The sequence below is a fragment of the Salmo trutta genome, chromosome 21 (genome assembly GCF_901001165.1).
Source record: "Salmo trutta chromosome 21, fSalTru1.1, whole genome shotgun sequence".
In the NCBI taxonomy this organism is placed as follows: Eukaryota; Metazoa; Chordata; class Actinopteri; order Salmoniformes; family Salmonidae; genus Salmo; species Salmo trutta.
In genome coordinates this window covers 9,614,307-9,636,712 of record NC_042977.1, presented here as the reverse complement: position 1 = coordinate 9,636,712, position 22,406 = coordinate 9,614,307, and the positions used below count along the sequence as shown (strand labels likewise).

The following is a 22,406-nucleotide window of genomic DNA, read 5'->3' as shown; positions in this document are numbered from 1 at the left end:
CATCAGCCACAAAGACTTACCAAGTTTCAGGGCAGACATAACACACCTTCTTTATTTCATCGTGGATTTAGATAACTATAGAAATGCATTGCATACAAATTCAATGTACATACTACATGCATGAGTTATTACATTTCAGACGGAAGCAAATGATAGGTTCCCTTACTTATTGGAGGTGCATTGTACATTGGTCAAGGTGGTGAAGTTGTTCCTCACTGTGCGAAGACTGGCAAGAACCTTAAGCCAGAGAGCACGTTTAACGTTAAATCACATAATCATTCTGTAATAATCCATAATCATTCCAATAATTTTTTTATATCTCAATGTAGATTCACAAATGGAGGAAACATTTACCTGAGCAAAAGGAGTCACAATCAGGTCTTCCCCATGCCTGAAGGAAAACAATAAAGATAGAGCTGTAATCAACCCTAAGGCCTAATGAATATATTTCAATTGGCTGATTTTCTTAGATAATGTTATTATACTGAACAAAGATTATAAATGCAACATGCAACAATTTCAAAGATTTTACTGAGTTAACAGTTCATTTAAGAAAATCAGTCAATTGAAATACATTCATTAGGCCCTAGGGCTTTAATACAGAAATAAATACTCCACAGCCCCCCCCCCCCCCCTTTCACACCTGTCAGGTGGATGGATTATCTCGGCAAAGGAGAAATGCTCACTAACAGGGATGTAAACAAATGTGTGCACAACATTTGAGGGAAATAAGCTTTGTGTGTATGGAACATTTCTGGGATCTTTTATTTCAGCTCATGAAACATGGCACCAAAACTTTACATAGTGCGTTTATATTTTCGTTTAGTGTATATATATGTATCCAATACACATTCCAATATTCCAATCATGTATTTGTACGAGTATTTGAAACTAAACTATATTAAAATACATATTTCACCCAGGTAGAACTACAAAAAAAAAGAAAAAAGAAACGGACTCACAGTTCTCCAGCGACCGAGGAGTTGCGGGACAACTCGCGGGACTTGGGCGACAGGTCGTAGTCCGAGTCGGAGCGGTAGAGGAAGGACTCGCGGCGCTGCCCGTGGCCCCCCATGTTGGGGTGCAGGACCAGGCCGGAGCTCGGGGACGCCTGGGGGTCCGACGGGCTGCCGCATGCAGACGGGGAATTCTCCACATCGAAGCTGCAGTAAGACACAGGAGAGAGAGAAAAACAGATGTCAGACTCACAGCGATGCACCTAGAATCGAGTGGTGAAGATCAAGGAAGAGTAGAGTAGAATAGTCCACCCCAGAGTGGCAATTTGCCAGCAAACAGTATAATCATAAGAAATAAAATATTGAATACTGAAATCAGCGGAAAACCTAGACTGTGATAACAGTACCAAAAGGAGTTTTCCTAGCCATTGGGGTTTTAGGCTAGGTTTCTGGAAAGCACTTTGTGACAACTGGTGATGTAAAAAGGGCTCTTCAAAAACAGTTGATTCATTGAATAGCTGACACAGTGAAGTGAACTACTGTATGATAAGACCTGTAGAGTTAAATGCTAAAATGTTTATTCTATACTAATGAGCCATTTACTTTATGTTCATATTCTTATATTTTATTTGTTATTGTTGCATTGTCGAGAAGGAACCTGCAAGTATGCATTTCGTTGGACAGTGTTTACCATGTGTATCCTGTACATACGACTAATAAAACGTGAAACCTGTACTGTAGGTGACAGAGAGATCATACAGTGATGCAGGAGAGGATTATCCATTCACTGTCACTGAATTAACCAATCAGGTCATGACAAATAATGACTTAACCAATCGGGTCATGACAAATAATTACTTAACCAAATCAGGTCATGACAAATGAGATTGACCGTAGTCTGATCAGATGAGTCGGCTGTGTTGTTCTATTTGGTTGGGGATCTTTTTACTACTTCGGCATTCTTGTTGGGCCTATATGTCTTGTCAGTGAGGGTCTGAGAGACGTAGACACATACAGTATTATACTATTTAATTCAATGTTCCGAGGATTCATTTGTGGGGACTGGGGAGGCAGATACATTGTGGGGATTGCCCCTTGCGACTGGACGGAATCGGCATTGAGCACAACACAGAGAAAATTAATCCGCACATCAAATTTCGCTGCACAGAGCTAAGGCAGCAATGCCTTGTGTGTGATGCAGATGACACGCGAACGGCTCATAAGCTGTTGACAGATAATAACCGGATTTCCTCTACTGATGACGCCAAAAATTACAGAGTGCCAGAGAGGTCAAGAGGTGAGCAGCCAAGGCAGTTGAGCAGAGCAGATGCTAGATAGAATATCCTGCTCAGAGGGAGGGATACAAACAGAGGTGTACAAACAGAGATAAGGCACCTAGTGTGTGTGTGTGTGTGTGTGTGTGTGTGTGTGCGCGCACCTGCATGTATTTCTTTACATTTGAAACGTGCACACTCCAAATCCAACATGCACCAAGCCACTACCCAAAACTGCTTTGTTGCCCTATCCACAGTTAATATCAAACCATACCACAGCATGACCTTAAGGTGCTACTAATGTATAGTCCACAGAACACTCGCTAATCCTCCAACAGCAGAACACACTACTGTACTACTACATATAAAGCCTCACAGTTTAGCCTCTAATACAGTAGCCTTATGACTCCAGGTTCCGTATTCACAAAGCTTCTCAGGGTAAGAGTGCTGATCTAGGGTCAGGTTTGCCTTTCATATTATAATTATATGGACAGAGGGGACCTGATCCTAGATTTAGCACTCCTATTATGAGACGCTTTGTGAATACTGACCCAACGGTTGACATCTCTTTCCTCTCTACCACTCAGACTGCCTTGTAAATCAGTGCAGATCGTTAATGAAACTACACTGTTCCCATTTTAATATTTGCCCAGCAGCATTTACCCCTACTGTAATCCCTACATGTAGGATTATCCCAGAACATATCTCCATATCCCACTGAGGCATTTCCTACTCCCACACCTCCCAGCGACCATGAGATCAGATTAACATAATGGATGGCAAATACAAGCGTAGGAACACACACATTGACACACACACACACACACACACTTAATCTTACACTGAAACACGGCATGTTAGTACAGTACATCATCTGTAAATGTGTATTCAAAGTTTTCACGTTGCATTGCAAACACAGCGGAATGCACCACCAAAGTAGCAATGTCTTTGCAAATCGTTATTGTGCAAGGGCAATCCTATCTGAAATGACTTACTGTACAATAAGTAAACGCTGAAACACAGCCATCCTACAATCTATCATACACAGGTATTTATGCCAATACTGCAACCTACTAAAAAAAGTATGAGATAAAATAAAAAAGAAACTAATCAAGAAAGAAGAGTCACCTGTGAGTGGTGGAGGGGGAGCGACTCCTGACCACCTCCTCACTAAAGTCAAAGTGCACCCTGCCCCTGTGAAAGATCGGTGACCTGGTGTACATCATCTCCCCTGCACCTCCTCCTCTCTCCTTCCTCCTCCGGATGGACATTTTGATTTCTCCTTTCTTTAATCAAGTTATCACACACACTCGGAGCACACACACACACACACACACCCACCCCTCCTCTGATCTGATAGACACCACACTGACACTACGCTCTGCTCGCGCACGCGCACACTGAGCACAAGATCCCTGACCAGAGGTCAACAGTGTGATGGCACAGGATTGGCTTGGCTGAGGGTAGAGCTGGGCTGGACTACATGGAATGGATTGTCTCTCTCTGTCTTTTTCTGTTCCTGTAGTATGCGCAGTCATCTGACTCTTGGTTCCACTGTGTCTGTCTAAGGGGGGACATTACAAGATGATTGGTATCATGAGCAAGACAGAGAGGGATTGAAAGAGAGAGCGAGAGCGAGAATAAGTGAGAGATGAAAGAATAAAGGACAGCACAGTCACCACCAGAGGGCAACCTTCACCGTGTAAAAATATTTTGGCTGCGAGGTTAAACCTCTGATATTGCTTATAGTGGACTTCAGGAAAACATCAAAACCATGGGTAGCATGTGAAAACTCTGCCTGATGCCTAAGTTCGATTCCATGCTTCCACCAGCACTTTGAAGCTATCAGTACAGTACTGATCACAAGAGCATGATGACGCTAGCTTGTGCGCCCATACGTGAACGTCTCAAAGAAGATGCCTAGCAATACTATTACTCGTCTTAAAGTGGAACTGACAGCGTTTTAACTACTTTGCCGATATGAAACAAACAGGCAATCATAATATCAGTAAAAATTTCAAATTCCCAGTTTATGCTACAATACCAACTTTATGATGTTTTAAAAATGGGTTCTATTTCACTCAGAATTCCATGACGTAGAATAACGGCATTGTAGTCAGACTACATGGATGCAGTTCAATGCATGATTAATATAGCTAATTCACCAATACATTTATTGGTAGTCCAACAAATATTGCTATCAAGTTGTAAATCCCAGACGGCCTGATACATTGTTTGCTGCCTCCAAGCAGCCATTCGGGATGCACTGTTTCAGTTTCAATATTTTCGAAAAAAAAAGGATGAACGTAACTAAGGCAGGGAATGTCAATACAATCAAACTAGCAAGGGCAATGATCACAAGTCAGTCATAACGTGGCTAATAGGCTATTGCATCTATTTATTTAGCAAGCTAAAAACACAGAGCCTAATGTTAGCTAGCTAGCTAACTAGCTGCTGGGAGGATGTCATATCATTGGATGAGTGGGTGAGTGGGCAACTTTTCCCCCCCATACTGTTTTTCGGTGGCTACAGCTAGAGATGCAGGTGTCATTTGGTTAGCTAGCAAGAAATGTGAATCACTTTGATAGCTAGCTATGCTGAACTTGAACGACTATTCACATTTAGCATATCGCTTAGATGTCAATCAAATGTACAGTTGAAGTCGGGTGAATTGTGGCCCATTCCTCCTGACAGAACTGGTGTAACTGAGTCAGGTTTGTAGGCTCCTTGCTCGCACACACTTTTTCAGTTCTGCCCACATATTTTCTATAGAATTGAGGTCAGGGCTTTGTGATGGCCACTCCAATACCTTGACTTTGTTGTCCTTAAGCCATTTTGCCACAACTTTGGAAGTATGCTTGGGGTCATTGTCCATTTGGAAGACCCATTTGCGACCAAGCTTTAACTTCCTGACTGATGTCTTCAGATATTGCTTCAATATATCCACATATTTGTCCTACCTCATGATGCCATCTATTTTGTGAAGTGCACCAGTCCCTCTTGCAGCAAAGCACCCACACAACATGATGCTGCCACCCCCGTGCTTCACAGTTGGGATGGTGTTCTTCGGCTTGCAAGCCTCCCCCTTTTTGATTTGCACTTTTCGCACCAAAGAACGTTCATCTGTAGGTTTTTCCAAGATGGCGTAGCAGTGCAGACGTTGTTTGTCGTTCTCCCGTTTAAATTTTGTCTTTTTTGTATATATTTCAACATATTTTGAATCCCTTTTTCCATTTTTAAAGGAAATATAACTTCCGGCAACCCGCCTCACCAAATGTGATACAGATCTGCTATTTTTAGACCTTATAGCCAGAACCTCCATCAGCAACTAGCCATCAGAAGCTAACCAGCTAATTAGCTACTAGCTAGTTAGTCATTGTTAGCCACTGCTAGCGGCCTTTACCTTTAGCACAGACACCAGCCGCTTTTAGCCTGGAAAATACTCTCCAGCCTCCCAGTCTGCACAGCGCGTTGTCAACCCTGTGCATATTAGATTGTTTTTCTCCACTACACCGGATTCCTGCCGGAAGCCCTGGACCACTACTCCTGATCTTCGCAGCTAGCTAGTTGCCACCGAGTGGCCCAGCCCCGAAGCTAGCCTTGAGCCAGGCCCATCTCCCGACCTGCTCAGTAGACCCTATGATCACTCGGCTACACAGCTGATACCTCCCGGACTCTTCACTAACACGACTAGAATCCACAACACCACCGGATTCTTGCCGTAAGCTCTGGACCTCTCCATCGGATCATTGCTGCTAGCTAGCTGCTACCGAGTGGCTATAGTGGCTAATGTCCTTGTCCCAAAGCTAGCACCAGTTAGCCACCAGTTAGGCGCATCTCCCAGCTAGCAAACAAAATTACTCCAGCTACAATACCTCTTTTGCCAACTGGCCTGGACCCTTTGTCGACACGGAGCCCCGCTTTCCGTCACGACTGGTCTGCCGATGTAATTCCATCCGTTGTACCCTCAACCGGCCTTTCCCGGGCGTCGGAGCAGACGCTTCTACTAGACCCGACCTGCTAACTTTTTTTTGGAACGCTGTGTCTCCCGCTTGCCAGCATAGTAACGACTACCTAGCGGCCTCCATGTTTCATCTATTGCTGTTCACTGGACCCTATGATCACTTGGCTACATAGCTGATGCCTGCTGGACTGTTCATTAATTAATTACGGTACTCCATTTTGTTTATTTTGTTTATCTGTCAGCCCCAGCCTCGAACTCAGGCCCTGCGTGTAGTTAACTGACCCTCTCTGCTCATTCATCGCCATTTTACCTGTTGTTGTTGTCTTACCCATTGTTGTCTTAGCTAGCTCTCCCAATCAACACCTGTGATTGCATTATGCCTCGCTTTATGTCTCTCTCTAATGTCAATATGCCTTGTATACTGTTGTTTAGGATAGTTATCATTGTTTTAGTTCACTGCAGAGCCCCTAGTCCCACTCAACATGCCTCAGATACCTCTTTTGTCCCACCTCCCACACATGCGGTGACCTCACTCAGCATAAGTAGTGCGTCCAGAGATGCAATCTCTCTTATCGTCACTCAATGTCACGGCTGTTTGAAGGATCGGACCAAAATGCAGCGGGTTTGTAGTTCCACATATTTATTTATTCCGTGAAACTAAATGCAATACATAAATTTACCTGAAACACAAAAACAACAAACCGTGACGCAGAGAGGAAAACACACTACTCAAAAGATAATTACCCACAAAAACAAGCGGGACAAACATCAACATAAATATGACCTCCAATTAGAGGTAACGAGGATCAGCTGCCTCCAATTGGAGATCAACCCAAACAACCCCTACATAGAAATAGACAAACTAGAACTTAAACATAGAAATAGACAACATAGAAAAACCACCCAAAACACCCCCTGTCACGCCCTGACCACTCTACTATAGAAAATAACAACTTACTATGCTCAGGACGTGACACTCAATGCCTAGGTTTACCTCCACTGTACCACTACCATACCCCTGTCTGTACATTATGCCCTGAATCTATCCTACCAAGCCCAGAAACCTGCTCCTTTTATTCTCTGTCCCCAACGCACTAGACAACCAGTTTTGATAGCCTTTAGCTGTACCCTCATCCTACTCCTCCTCTGTTCCTCGGGTGATGTGGAGGTTAACCCAGGCCCTGCGTCTCCCCAGGCGCTCTCATTTGTTAACTTCTGTAACCGTAAAAGCCTTGGTTTCATGCATGCTAACATCAGAAGCCTCCTCCCTAAGTTTGTTTTACTCACTGCTTTAGCACACTCCGCCAACCCTGATGTCTATGCCATGTCTGAATCCTGGCTTAGGAAGGCCACCAAAAATTCTGACATTTCCATCCCCAAGTACAACATTTTCCACCAAGATAGGACTGCCAAAGGGGGAGGAGTTGCAATCTACTGCAGAGATAGCCTGCAAAGTTCTGTCATACTTTCCAGGTCTATGCCCAAACAGTTCGAGGATCTAATTTAAAAAATGAATCTCTCCAGAAATAAGTCTCTCACTGTTGCCGCCTGTTATACACACCCTCAGCTCCCAGCTGTGCCCTGGACACCATATGTGAATTGATTGCCCCCCATCTATCTTCAGAGTTCGTTCTATTAGATGACCTAAACTGGGATATGCTTAACACCCCGGCAGTCCTACAATCTAAGGTAGATGCCCTCAATCTCACACAAATTATCAAGGAACCCACCAGGTACAACCCTAAATCCGTAAACATGGGCACCCTCATAGATATCATCCTGACCAACTTGCCCTCTAAATACACCTCTGCTGTCTTCAATCAGGATCTCAGCGATCACTGCCTCATTGCCTGCATCCTATATGGGTCCGCGGTCAAACGACCACTCCTCATCACTGTCAAATGCTCCCTAAAACACTTCTGCGAGCAGGCCTTTCTAATCGAACTGGCCCGGGTATCCTGAAAGGATATTGACCTCATTCTGTCAGTAGAGGATGTCTGGTCGTTCTATAAAGTAATTTCCTCACAATCTTAAATAAGCATGCCCCTTTCAAAAAATGTAGAACTAAGAACAGAGATAGCCCTTGGTTCACTCCAGACTTGACTGCCCTTGACCAGCACAAAAACATCCTGTGGCGCACTGCACTAGCTTCGAATACTCCCCGCGATATGCAACTTTTCAGAGAAGTCAGGAACCAATACACGCAGTCAGTTAGGAAAGCAAAGGCTAGCTTTTTCAAACAGAAATTTGCATCCTGTAGCTCTAACTCCAAAATGTTTTGGGACACTGTAAAGTCCATGGAGAATAAGAGCACCTCCTCCCAACAGCCCACTGCACTGAGGCTAGGAAACACTGTCACCACCGATAAATCCACGATAATCATTTCTCTACGTCTGGCCATGCTTTCCTCCTGGCTACCCCAACCCCGGCCAACAGCTCCGTACCCCCCACAGCTACTTGCCCAAGCCTACCCAGCTTCTCTTTCACCCACATCCAGATAACAGATGTTCTGAAAGAGCTGCAAAACCTGGACGCGTACAAATCAACTGGGCTAGACAATCTGGACCCTCTCTTTCTAAAATTATCCGCCGCCATCGTTGCAAACCCTATTACCAGTCTGTTCAACCTCTCTTTCGTATCGTCCGAGATCCCTAAAGATTGGAAAGCTGCCACAGTCATCCGCCTCTTCAAAGGGGGTGACACTCTAGACCCAAACTGTTACAGACCTATATCCATCCTGCCCTGCCTTTCTACATTCTTCCACAGCCAAGTTAACGAACAGATCACCGACCATTTCGAATCCCACCATACCTTCTCTGCGGTGCAATCCGATTTCCGAGCTGGTCACGGGTGCACCTCAGCCACGCTCAAGGTACTAAATGATATCCTAACCGCCATCAATAAAACACAGTACTGTGCAGCCGTCTTCATAGACCTGGCCAAGGCTTTCGACTCTGTCAATCACCACATTCTTATCGGCAGACTCAACAGCCCTTGGTTTCTGACATGACTGCCTCGCCTGGTTCACCAACTACTTCTCAGACAGAGTTCAGTGTGTCATATCGGCGGGCCTGTTGTCCGGACCTCTGGCAGTCTCTATGGGTATGCCACAGGGTTCAATTCTCGGGCCGACTCTTTTCTCTGAATACATCAATGATGTTGCTCTTGTTGCTGGTGATTCTCTGATCCACCTATAAGCAGACGACACCATTCTGTATACTTCTGGCCCTTCTTTGGACATTGTGTTAACTAACCTCCAGACGAGCTTCAATGCCATACAACACTCCTTCCGTGGCCTCCAACTGCTCTTAAACGCTAGTAAAACTAAATGCATGCTCTTCAACCGATCGCTGCCTACACCCACCCGCCTGACTAGCATCACTACTCTGGAAGGTTCTGACTTAGAATATGTGAACAACTACAAATACCTAGGTGCCTGGTTAGACTGTAAACTCTCCTTCCAGACTCATATTAAACATCTCCAATCCAAAATTAAATCTAGAATCGGCTTCCTATTTCGCAACAAAGCATCCTTCACTCATGCTGCCAAACATACCCTCGTCGTAAAACTGACTATCCTGCCAATCCTTGACTTCGGTGATGTCATTTACAAAATAGCCTCCAACACTCTATTCAGCAAATTGGATGCAGTCTATCACAGTGCCATCCGTTTTGTCACCAAAGCCCCATATACTACCCTCACTGCAACTGTATGCTCTCGTTGGCTGGCCCTCGCTTCAAATTCATCGCCAAACCCACTGGCTCCAGGTCATCTATAAGTCTTTGCTAGGTAAAGCCCCGCCTTATCTCAGCTCACTGGTCACCATAGCAGCACCCACCCATAGCACACGCTCCAGAAAGTATATTTCACTGGTCACTACCTACCTCATCCCAATATTGTTTTATTTACTTTTTTGCACACCAGTATTTCTACTTGCACTTCATCTGCACATCTATCACTCCAGTGTTAAATTTGCTAAATTGTAATAACTTCGTTACTATGGCCTATTTATTGCCTTACCACCTCACGCCATTTGCACACACTGTATATAGACTTTTTCTATTGTGTTGTTGACAGTACATTTGTTTATTCCATGTGTAACTGTGTTGTTGTATGTGTTGCACAGCTTTGCTTTATGTTGGCCAGGTCGCAGTTGTAAATGAGAACCTGTTCTCAACTGGCCTACCTGGTTAAATAAAGATGAAATATATATTTTTTTAAAGAACCCGTCTCCTTCCTGAGCGGTATGACGGCTGCGTGGTCCCATGGTGTATATACTTGCGTACTATTGCTTGTACAGATGAACGTGGTACCTTCAGGCATTTGGAAATTGCTCCCAAGGATGTGCCTCCCAAAGAATTCTGAGGTCTTGGCTGATTTCTTTTGATTTTCCCATGATGTCAAGCAAAGAGGCACTGAATTTGAAGGTAGGCCTTGAAATACATCCACACGTACACCTCCAATTGACTCAAATGATGTCAATTAGCCTATCAGAAGCTTCTAAAGCCATGACATAATTTTCTGGAATTTTCCAAGCTGTTTACATACACTAAGTTGAATGTGCCTTTAAACTTCTGACCCACTGGAATTGTGATACAGCGAATGATAAGTGAAATAATCTGTCTGTAAACAATTGTTGGAAAAATTACTTGTGTCATGCACACAATAGATGTCCTAACCGACTTGCCAAAACTATAGTTTGTTAACAAGGAATTTGTGGAGTGACCTGAAAAACAAGTTTTAATGACTCCAACCTAAGTGTATGTAAACTTCCGACTTCAACTGTATATACAGGCTCAGTTCCAATACCATATTTACAATGTGCAGGTACACTGGAGTGATAGAGGTACAGTGCATTCAGAAAGTACTCAGACCCCCTTGACTTTTTCCACATTTTGTTACAGTGAGGGAAAAAAGTATTTGAATTATCTGTATCTAAGTGGGCTATACTCGGCCTTGTCTTCGGACGGTAAGTTGGTGGTTGTAGACATCCCTCTAGTGGTGTGGGGGCTGTGCTTTAGCAAAGTGGGTGGGGTTATATCCTGCCTGTTTGGCCCTGTCCGGGGGTATCATCGGATGGGGCCACAGTGTCTTCTGATCCCTCCTGTCTCAGCCTCCAGTATTTATGCTGCAGTAGTTTATGTGTCGGGGGGCTAGGGTCAGTCTGTTACATCTGGAGTATTCTCTTGTCTTATCCGGTGTCCTGTGTGAATTTAAATATGCTCTCTCTAATTCTCTCTTTCTCTCTTTCTTTCTTTCTCTCGGAGGACCTGAGCCCTAGGACCATGCCTCGGGACTACCTGGCATGATGACTCCTTGCTGTCCCCAGTCCACCTGTCCATGCTGCTGCTCCAGTTCCCACTGTTCTGCCTGCGGCTACGGAACCCTGACCTGTTCACCGGACGTGCTTGTTGCACCCTCGACAACTACTATGATTATTATTATTTGACCATGCTGGTCATTTATGAACATTTTAACATCTTGACCATGTTCTGTTATAATATCCACCCGGCACAGCCAGAAGAGGACTGGCCACCCCTCATAGCCTGGTTCCTCTCTAGGTTTCTTCCTAGGTTTTTGGCCTTTCTAGGGAGTTTTTCCTAGGGAGTTTTTCCTAGCCACCGTGCTTCTTTCACATGCATTGCTTGCTGTTTGGGGTTTTAGGCTGGGTTTCTGTACAGCACTTTGAGATTTCAGCTGATATACGAAGGGCTATATAAATACATTTGATTTGATTTGTATCTGAATTTGTATGTTTGCCCACTGATAAAGAAATGATTAGTCTATAATTTTAATGGTAGGTTTATTTGAACAGTGAGAGACAGAAGAACAACAAAAAAATCTAGAAAAACGCATGTCAAAAATGTTATAAAATGATTTGCATTTTAATGAGGGAAATAAGTATTTGACCCCTCTGCAAAACATGACTTAGTACTTGGTGGCAAAACCCTTGTTGGCAATCACAGAGGTCAGACATTTCTTGTAGTTGGCCACCAGGTTTGCAAACATCTCAGGAGGGATTTTGTCCCACTCCACTTTGCAGATCTTCTCCAAGTCATTAAGGTTTCGAGGCTGACGTTTGGCAACTCGAACCTTCAGCTCCCTCCACAGATTTTCTATGGGATTAAGGTCTGGAGACTGGCTAGGCCACTCCAGGACCTTAATGTGCTTCTTCTTGAGCCACTCCTTTGTTTCCTTGGCCGTGTGTTTTAGGTCATTGTCATGCTGGAATACCCATCCACGACCCATTTTCAATGCCCTGGCTGAGGGAAGGAGGTTCTCACCCAAGATTTGACAGTACATGGCCCCGTCCATCGTCCCTTTGATGTGGTGAAGTTGTCCTGTCCCCTTAGCAGAAAAACACCCCCAAAGCATAATGTTTCCACCTCCATGTTTGACGGTGGGGATGGTGTTCTTGGGGTCATAGGCAGCATTCCTCCTCCTCCAAACACGGCGAGTTGAGTTGATGCCAAAGAGCTCCATTTTGGTCTCATCTGACCACAACACTTTCACCCAGTTGTCCTCTGAATCGTTCAGATGTTCATTGGCAAACTTCAGACGGGCATGTATATGTGCTTTCTTGAGCAGGGGGACCTTGCGGGCGCTGCAGGTTTTCAGTCCTTCACGGCGTAGTGTGTTACCAATTGTTTTCTTGGTGACTATGGATCAAGCTGCCTTGAGATCATTGACAAGATCCTCCCGTATAGTTCTGGGCTGATTCCTCACCGTTCTCATGATCATTGCAACTCCACGAGGTGAGATCTTGCATGGAGCCCCAGGCTGAGGGAGATTGACAGTTTTTTTGTGTTTCTTTCATTTGCGAATAATCGCACCAACTGTTGTCACCTTCTCACCAAGCTGCTTGGCGATGGTCTTGTAGCCCATTCCAGCCTTGTGTAGGTCTACAATCTTGTCTCTGACATCCTTGGAGAGCTCTTTGGTCTTGGCCATGGTGGAGAGTTTGGAATCTGATTGATTGATTGCTTCTGTGGACAGGTGTCTTTTATACAGGTAACACGCTGAGATTAGGAGCACTCCCTTTAAGAGTGTGCTCCTAATCTCAGCTCGTTACCTGTATAAAAGACACCTGGGAGCCAGAAATCTTTCTGATTGAGAGGGGGTCAAATACTTATTTCCCTCATTAAAATGCAAATCAATTTATAACATTTTTGACATGCGTTTTTCTGGATTTTTTTGTTGTTATTCTGTCTCTCACTGTTCAAATAAACCTACCATTAAAATTATAGACTGATAATTTCTTTGTCAGTGGGCAAACGTACAAAATCAGCAGGGGATCAAACACTTTTTTCCCCTCACTGTACATTACAGCCTTATTATAAAATTGATTAAATATACATTTTTTCCCCCTCAATCTACACACAATACCCCATAATGACAAAGGAAAAACATGTGTTTAGAAATGTTTGCAACATTTAAAAAAATGAAATATAACTTTTACATAAGTATTCAGACCCTTTATATACCAGTTAAAAAAAAAGGCATCATATTCTTCCTGGAGGTGTATATGAAAAGATTTTAATAAGATTTCATGTTGCTAAAATGCTCTCAGTTCCACATTCATTAATATTAATAGTGTCTACTATAGCAGTTTGGGGGCCACATCAGGCACACAAGCTGCTTTTTGTGGCCCCCATGATAACTGCAAAACTGACATTGACCCCAGGTAATTTGGGTTTAAAATTCTGGATTTAAACAAATGAATGTATCCATTACTGTGTTAGAGCAGTGGAAAAGCAAAATGCCCTCAAGGGGAAAAGAGGGGATGACGTACTCTGCAGTGTCTGACCAGAGATGTGGAGTAGAGGGGAGTAGGGAGTAGGACAGGGTAGGAGACACTCAGTAAAGGGTCATGGGCCTTGGGCCAAACACAGCCAAAGGGATGGAATGATGACATGGAATGATGTCCAACTATTCTAAACCTTTGAATTCACTTTTAGAAACACCATATTTGCGCAATGCCGGCCGGTAGCCTATAGTCTAGTTTGTAAGTTGATTTAGCCTCGAAGACGCTCTTATATTCCCATGCCATAATCATAGTCAACACAAATATATTTTGTAATATCAATGGATTAAAATATTTGAAAAGGATTTTCCCCCAAATGAAAAAAGTGCATACCTCGGCCGCTGTGTTAAAAAACAAATAGCTTTTTCTCGAATTCATTGATGATCAGATACTTCAGTTGTAACTGGCTCTGTTGCACTACATTTTTACAGTTGATAGACAATATTAGTACTGTTATACTTGCTAGCAAACAATGTAACAAAAGTATAATTTCAGATTCAAAAAATATTCCAATAGGCTCTGCATTTCAGGAATCACAGTAGCAAGTACTGTACCTTTGGTGCACTGTTAAATTATTAAACCATTTAAACAACTTATTTATTGAAGAAAACTCTGTTAATCCCACTGCCCTCACAGGCTTTTATACATTTGAAACATGAGCTTGTCGACGACTGTTGCTATTAGTGACGTGCAGTTCAAACAATGTGTTATTTTTTAAGTTTCAAGTTTTAATGTGAAGTGCACAAGTACAGTGAAATGCCTTTCTTGCAAGCTCCAAGTCCAATAATCTAGTAATCAATATCAATGGAGCATTAAAAATAACATGAGGTAGAACAAAAATACACGAGAAATAAAATTAAGAAAGAACTCGAGAAAGTAAGAAGCTACAGTTGAAGTCGGAAGTTTACATACACCTTAGCCAAACACATTTAAACTCAGTTTTTCACAATTCCTGACATTTAATCCTAGTAAAAAGTCCCTGTCTTAGGTCAGTTAGGGTCACCACTTTATTTTAAGAATGTGAAATTTCAGAATAATAGTAGAGAGAATTATTTATTTCAGCTTTTATTTCTTTCATCACATTCCCAGTGGGTCAGAAGTTTACATACACTCAATTAGTATTTGGTAGCATTGCCTTTAAATTGTTTAACTTAGGTCAAACGTTTCGGGTAGCCTTCCACAAGCTTCCCACAATAAGTTGGGTGAATTTTGGCCCATTCCTCCTGACAGAGCTGGTGTAACCGAGTCAGGTTTGTAGGCCTCCTTGCTCGCACACGGTTTTTCAGTTCTGCCCACACATTTTCTTTTGGATTGAGGTCAGGGCTTTGTGATGGCCACTCCAATACCTTGACCGTAACCTTAAGCCATTTTTCCACAACTTTGGAAGTATGCTTGGGGTCATTGTCCATTTGGAAGACCCATTTGCGACCAAGCTTTAACTTCCTGACTGATGTCTTGAGATGTTGCTTCAATATAGCCACATCATTTTCTTTCCTCATGATGCCATCTATTTTGTGAAGTGCACCAGGCCCTCCTGCAGCAAAGCACCCCACAACATGATGCTGCCACCCCCATGCTTCATGGTTGGCATGGTGTTCTTCGGCTTGCAAGCCTCCCCCTTTTTCCTCCAAACATAACTATGGTCATTATGGCCATGTGCAGTTGCAAACCGTAGTCTGGCTTTTTTATGGCGGTTTTGGAGCAGTGGCTTCTTCCTTGCTGAGCGGCCTTTCAGGTTATGTCGATATAGAACTCGTTTTACTGTGGATATAGATACTTTTGTACCTGTTTCCTCCAGCATCTTCACAAGGTCCTTTGCTGTTGTTCTTGGATTGATTTGCACTTTTCGCACCAAAGTACGCTCATCTCTAGGAGACAGAACGCATCTCCTTCCTGAGCGGTATGACGGCTGCGTGGTCCCATGGTGTTTATACTTGCGTACTATTGTTTGTACAGATGAACGTGGTACCTTCAGGCGTTTGGAAATTGGTCCCAAGGATGAACCAGACTTGTGGAGGTCTACAATCTTGGCTGATTTCTTTTGATTTTCCCATGATGTCAAGCAAAGCGGCACTGAGTTTGAAGGTAGGCCTTGAAATACATCCACAGGTACACTTCCAATTGACTCAAATTATGTCAATTAGCCTATCCGAAGCTTTTAAAGCCATGACATAATTTTCTGGAATTTTCCAAGCTGTTTAAAGGCACAGTCAACTAACTGTATGTAAACTTCTGACACACTGGAATTGTGATACAGTGAATTAGAAGCGAAATAATCTGCCTGTAAACAATTGTTGGAAAAATGACTTGTATCATGCACAAAGTAGATGTCCTAACCGACTTGCCAAAACTATAGTTTGTTAACAAGAAATGTGTGGAGTGGTTGAAAACTTCCGACTTCAACTGTATATACAGGCTCAGTTCCAATACCATATTTACAATGTGCAGGGACACTGGAGTGATAGAGGTACAGTGCATTCGGAAAGTACTCAAACCCCATGACTTTTTCCACATTTTGTTACGTCACATCCTTATTATAAAATGTATTAAATATACATTTTTCCCCCTCATTAATCTACACACAATACCCCATAATGACAAAGGAAAAACATGTTTAGAAATGTTTGCAACACTTTTTTTAATTAAATATTACATTTACATAAGTATTCAGACCCTTTATATACCAGTTCCTGGAAAATGTAAACTGAAACCATGACCTCTGAATCTGTGACCTAGTCTACAAATCATGTAGGTTTGCTTATTAACATGCTCTTCTTCTCAGTTCAAGTGTTCGCCGGGGGTGACATACTCCTGAAACAACAACACCCACAGTATTTTTTTCAAGAATGATTACAGACATGTTAATAAGCAAACCTATATTATTTGTAGGCTAGGTCACAGATTCTGAGGTCATGGTTTCAGTTCACATTTTCCAGGAACTGGTATTTATTCCTCCTGAGGCAACCAGTGGCCTACTGTACTTGAATTACCCAATATGCATTTCAACAGTGCCATTTCACACAATTACTTATCAAGGCATAAGTTGCTTAAAGGCATAAGTTGCCTAAATGTTACAAAAGGTGTGGGGGGGGGGGGGGGATCACACAACAGTGACCAGGGTCTAAGAAATGAAGGTGAGGCAGAGGTGTGTCTACAGATACGTCGTATTCTCCATGCGCTGTAATTTACAAATTGATAAGAACTATTGATAAGAGCTAGATAAACGAGTAATCCGTTTGTAACTACACATAGTAATTGTTTTAGGTGATTTTTCCTTATGATCCCTGGAGACGAATGTGACACCAGCCATATCCAAGCAAACTGAAAACCATATCAATATGACATGTATTGTGGAACCTTTTCCACAGTGAAGTAGTCTATAAAAAGATGTGCCGTTATTCAGAATTTTTATTGTTGTGCCCTCATAATTTGCATGGATGAAATTTGGAGACCCTAGCTATAGGCTTCTGTCGGGCTGAACCTGCCGAGATCATGTATGTGCTTATAATGTTTTCATTATATACCCGGGCTTTCTTCCGTTTTATTTTACAATTTGTATCGTGTTACATATTAGCTACTATCGGGAGCCACCGTCAGCAATACCCGCATATATTTAGAACTGGCACTTTAGTGTTAGTTTTCTTCAATTTGTAGCTTACATATTGCATCATTCCATTCCGTTGACCTTTCTTTCCTCTGTCACGTCTGTGTAGTTGTTCCTGAGGGTTACACATTAGTGAATCATATTAAGCTAACGTATTGCAATAATATGGGAGATGTAGCCTATTTGAATCATTATGGAACTCAGACCACACGTAGCAGCTTAAACCTGGAGCCTGGTGCACAGTTCACGACGACTGGACCGTGGTCATACAGTTCCATGATTAGTGCGGACTAGGGTTGATTTATAGGACTATTGTTCCACCCTTATTGAACACTTTTCCACCTCCAATATTTCATGGATTGAACTTAAATATGACAACTTTCAGGATGAATCAAACCACTGTATTTTTGATTCAACCATATATTTAGTGCGTAAAGGCTCTCCAAACCTGTTTTTTTTTTTAAAGATTTATGCCTACTTTCCTAACCCTAAAATTTGCCTAAATATTCTACAAGTTCAGAGTATTTATTTAAATCTATCAGTTTCAAATGGAGAAGAAAATGCACATTTAGATGGCTTTCTTTCATTGACGCCTATATTCTGAACCCGATGTATTCTAGCCTGCTGTCAAAATTCTAATTACAGGTACACCGCATTTAAAGTGATGGCTTAAGATACATGTACTGAAAACCCTATAGGAAAATCTGTTGGCCATCAAGTGGGAGGGTTTTCAGCGGTTAAATTAGATGTATTCAATGCGCAAAGGAACCCCGCCTGCAAAGCCCGTTATTGCACCTCCATAAGGTAAGTCTGAAAACCAAATACTGAGAAGTGCGTAGGAAAGGCGTACATTTCCTAAGTCAGAATCGGCCCCCTTGTGAGCAATATGTTTGGAACATCAAATCGCAATAAAATATCAATATCAAATTGCAATACATATAGAATTGTGGTACATATACAATCGAAATAGATATCGTAATGTGATAATGTTGTATTGTGACGTCCTTGGCAACTCGCTGTCCTAACGCACACACACAGACGTACACACACCAACACAGCTCCAGGGCCTTACCAGGTATGGGCCACAGTGAAGCGCCTGTAACGGCGCTTGGTCACCACTTGTTTACGAAACCGTCTCGGAGAGTTGTGGGGTGAAACTCTCGTCCTCTTGTCCGATTCGGTTGGCCCACATGAGTCTATATTCTGTTCCGACTCTGTTCGGTCCCCATGGGCCTCCATAGCTAGGATCTTGGTTTAGATCCGAGTCCAGTTCACTCAGTCCCAAAGAGTGGAGCTCAAGCGTGAGTCTACAGCACAGCACCCGCCAGAGAGCTGGTGGACAGAGCAGGGTTCTTCCGACAGCTCTAGTTTGCAGACTTCCTTGGCGAGCTCTTCTTCTCACTTCAAGTGTTCGCCGGGGGTGACATACTCTGTGCCTTTCCCCATCTCTTTCTTTCCTTCACTCTCACGTTGTCTCAGGCACTCTCTACCTACCTGCTCTTTCTTTACTTCACTTAAACAATCTCTACCCCACTTTCCCTCTTCCATACAGTTCCATCTCTCTCTCCATTCAGGGACCACTGTAAGCCCAGAAAGTGATGAGGGAGGTCCCTTTTAGGGTCCGCCCCCTCTGTAATATTCTTGAGGGGGGGGGCTATCGGTGATCACCTCGAATGATGCTGATTGGCTTACCACAACTGTCTGTTGCTCTGCACAGTGACTGGAACTCAACAGTTAACCACAACCTCACTTCACAAAGCACATGAATTAAGTAGGCACCGCAACTGGCTTTAGAGCACTTTGTCTCCACCCAGTGGTTGTTGGATGAAAGTGCACTTTGCTGATAATGAATGTACAAAATAGATTTGCTTCTCTGACTCCACAAACACATATTATACTTCAGCATTGAGTAAGATGCAGTCAACAAAAATATGATCATGGTATGCTACGTTCTACAGACGCAGGAGAAGACAGGATGGGTTGACCTCAGGTAATATTGCACAGTTTACTGTCCTCCAGGACTGCAGTGTTGGCTGGTTTCTGGCCAACCCTTGACAAATTGATAAATCAAGTGGAGATACGAAAACCAGCAGGAGTGCTGCCTTAGAAGTCCAGAGTTGCCAACCTCCCAAACGTTGAGCTATGACCTACGATATCTCACCTGTCGGGGTCGACATGGGTAATGTCGATGCGTGGTGGAGGTTGGAAGGGCAGGCTGGTGGGTCGGGCCATGGCATACTCCTCTGGCGTGCGGCCCAGATCCCTCTCCGCCTGTCGCCATGACAACGGGGGCAGCATTAGCGTGCCCGAGTGACGCCTGCGGCCCCGGCGAAGGTCCACCCCCGGGGTGCTGCCAAACAGGGGCACTCCCGGAGGCTCCTTGGTTTCCTGAAAGGCAAATGTTGAGAGATTGTTTGTTAGTAGAACATTAATAGAAGTTTATGGACAAGAGTAAGAGGTAGTGGAGACGTTGAGAGAATGTTGCTATAGCGCTTATAGAGGCGAGGGTTTACAGGACGAAGGTTATAGCTAAGACTAAAAGGCATGGGAAAGTTGACAGAATGTTGATATAACGTTGAAATAAATCATGGGAAAGACTCTTTGTGGACATAGATGGGATAACAAAAAGGCAAGAGATTTATTTTTGCAGTTAGTGTCATTTCGTGCATATTACATTACATCAGCGTGCACTGCTTCGAATAAACCCAAACTAGCCACTCTGTCGACGCATTGCAGTGTACATTATTAATTCAAGGTAATACTTTGTCTATTTCATTGAATGTCAAATCCTAATATTTTGTCGGTTCTGTACACATAGCACTAGGGGGCACTCTAGGGCCTGCTGTGAGTCTACAGTATTCTGAAAACCCAAGATATAGATTAATCAGAACCAAAACTAGAAAAGGAGCCAGACCAGGATTTTCACTTCAAGTCTTTTACAGATAATGTCTTCCAGCTGGTCCCATTTAGGAGTACAGAGAGTACTGGATTTTAAATACGTCTCCAATGTTTCCCAGAAGATCACGTTTTCGTGGGGAAAATGTATTCTGTTATATTATGTTGACCGATTTGATTACAACTCAATACACTAAAAAATGTCTGTGATATTTGATAAACACAACAATTAAATCCATTGGGTTGAGAAAAAAAAGTGTTGTCTAATCAAAGGTAATTCCAAACGGCAACACTGATTGAGTGTATTGCAGTGTACAAAACATTAAGGACATTTTCCTAATATTTAGATGTCCTTTGGTTGGTGGACCATTCTTGATACACACAGGAAACCGATGCACCTGGCACCTAAAAGGCACTGTAATATTTTGTCTTGCCCGTTCACTCTGAATGGCACACATTCCATGTCTCAATTTTCTCAATTTAATCCGTATCCTCCCCTTAATCTATTCGACACTGATTGAAGTGGATTTAACAAGTGGCATCAATAAGGGATCATAGCTTTCACCTGGATTCACACGGTCAGTCAGTCATGGAAAGAGCAGGTGTTCATAATGTTTTGTTCACTCAGTGTGTATGTATATATATATGTGCGTGCGTGTATGTGTCCGTGTGTCCAGAATTATTGAATCCCTTAATAAATTATTTTAAAAATTAATAATACAAATTCTAAGGTATGTTGTATGCCATTTTCTGGTTTTATTATTATTATAGTATTCTATACTAATACAATTGCTCAGAGAAAGATTTTATTTAACAAGTAATACAAAACATCTAAAAAGATATGGGTTAAAATGATTGGATCCTCTGTATTCAATACTCCTGCACCCTCACCTTGCGAATTCGACACAATACTTTTTTATGAGATTGGAGAACACACTGTGAGAGATTTTAGACCATTCCTCCATACAGAATCTTTCCAGATCCTTGATATCCTTCATCTGTGCTTATGGACTGCCCTCGGAGACTGAGATGGCCATTGCAAAATGTTGATTTGTGATCAATTAACCATTTGTTTGTGGTACATAATGTCTGCTTGCCTTGCTGGAAGATCCCATTTTCAGCCTCCTTGCAGAGGCAACCAGGTTTTTGGCAAAAATGTTTTGATACTTGGATAAGTTCATGATGCCATTGACCTTAACAAGGGCCCCAGGACCAGTGGAAGCAAAATATCCCCATAACATCAAAGATCCACCACCATATTTTACAGCAGGGATTAGATATTTTCTGCATATGCATTCATCTTTCGAAAACCAAAATTCACCATTGGTGTACATGGCCAAAAACCTTTGATGACAGCTGACCATAGCACCATCTGGAGTTTGCTAAATGGCATTGGCACATAGATTGGAACTGGTGCTATGGTCATATGACATGAAAATAGAGCTCTATGGCCACGCACACCAGTGGTGGGTTTGGCCCCTCGAAAGAACAATGTATCAGTATTTGTAGTATTTCTTTTATAGTCTTTTTTGCTCATCTTTATCAAGGGATCCAATTCCAAACCCCACTGTGTGTGTGTGTGTGTGTGTGTGTGTTTTATATGTCTGTGTCAATGTTGTGACTTTCTCTGTAATGGTGGGCTGTAAAACATGGCGGTTTCAGCTAGAGGCTCCTGGCAGAGTGAGGATATACATCACCCTCTGTTTTACATTCACTCCGTCAAAGTGTAAAGGAACGAGGGAGAGGGAGGCAATCGAGGAATTCCTAAAACGCTATCTGTGTGAGTGATAGGTGAGGTGGTGTTTGCGGAGAATGGATTGTGTGTGTGTGTGGTGTATGCCCACATACCCTGTTATCACGTATGCAGTGTATGTCTGTGGAGAGACAGCGAATGCATAAGAGAAAGAG

At 42.9% G+C, this 22,406-nt stretch overlaps 1 protein-coding gene across 1 annotated transcript in view; it reads right to left on the bottom strand.

Moving 5' to 3' along the window:
- Nucleotides 1-22,406, bottom strand: part of LOC115156627 (cAMP-specific 3',5'-cyclic phosphodiesterase 4B) — a 168,907-nt gene that overhangs the window by 66,703 nt on the left and 79,798 nt on the right. Inside the window, exons 3-6 of the mRNA XM_029704131.1 lie at nucleotides 19,765-19,991; nucleotides 963-1,163; nucleotides 355-391; nucleotides 167-237 (exon numbers count right to left, since the gene is read on the bottom strand). Coding sequence (XP_029559991.1) covers nucleotides 167-237; nucleotides 355-391; nucleotides 963-1,163; nucleotides 19,765-19,991 — 536 coding nt within the window. The remainder of the gene's footprint in view (nucleotides 1-166; nucleotides 238-354; nucleotides 392-962; nucleotides 1,164-19,764; nucleotides 19,992-22,406) is intronic.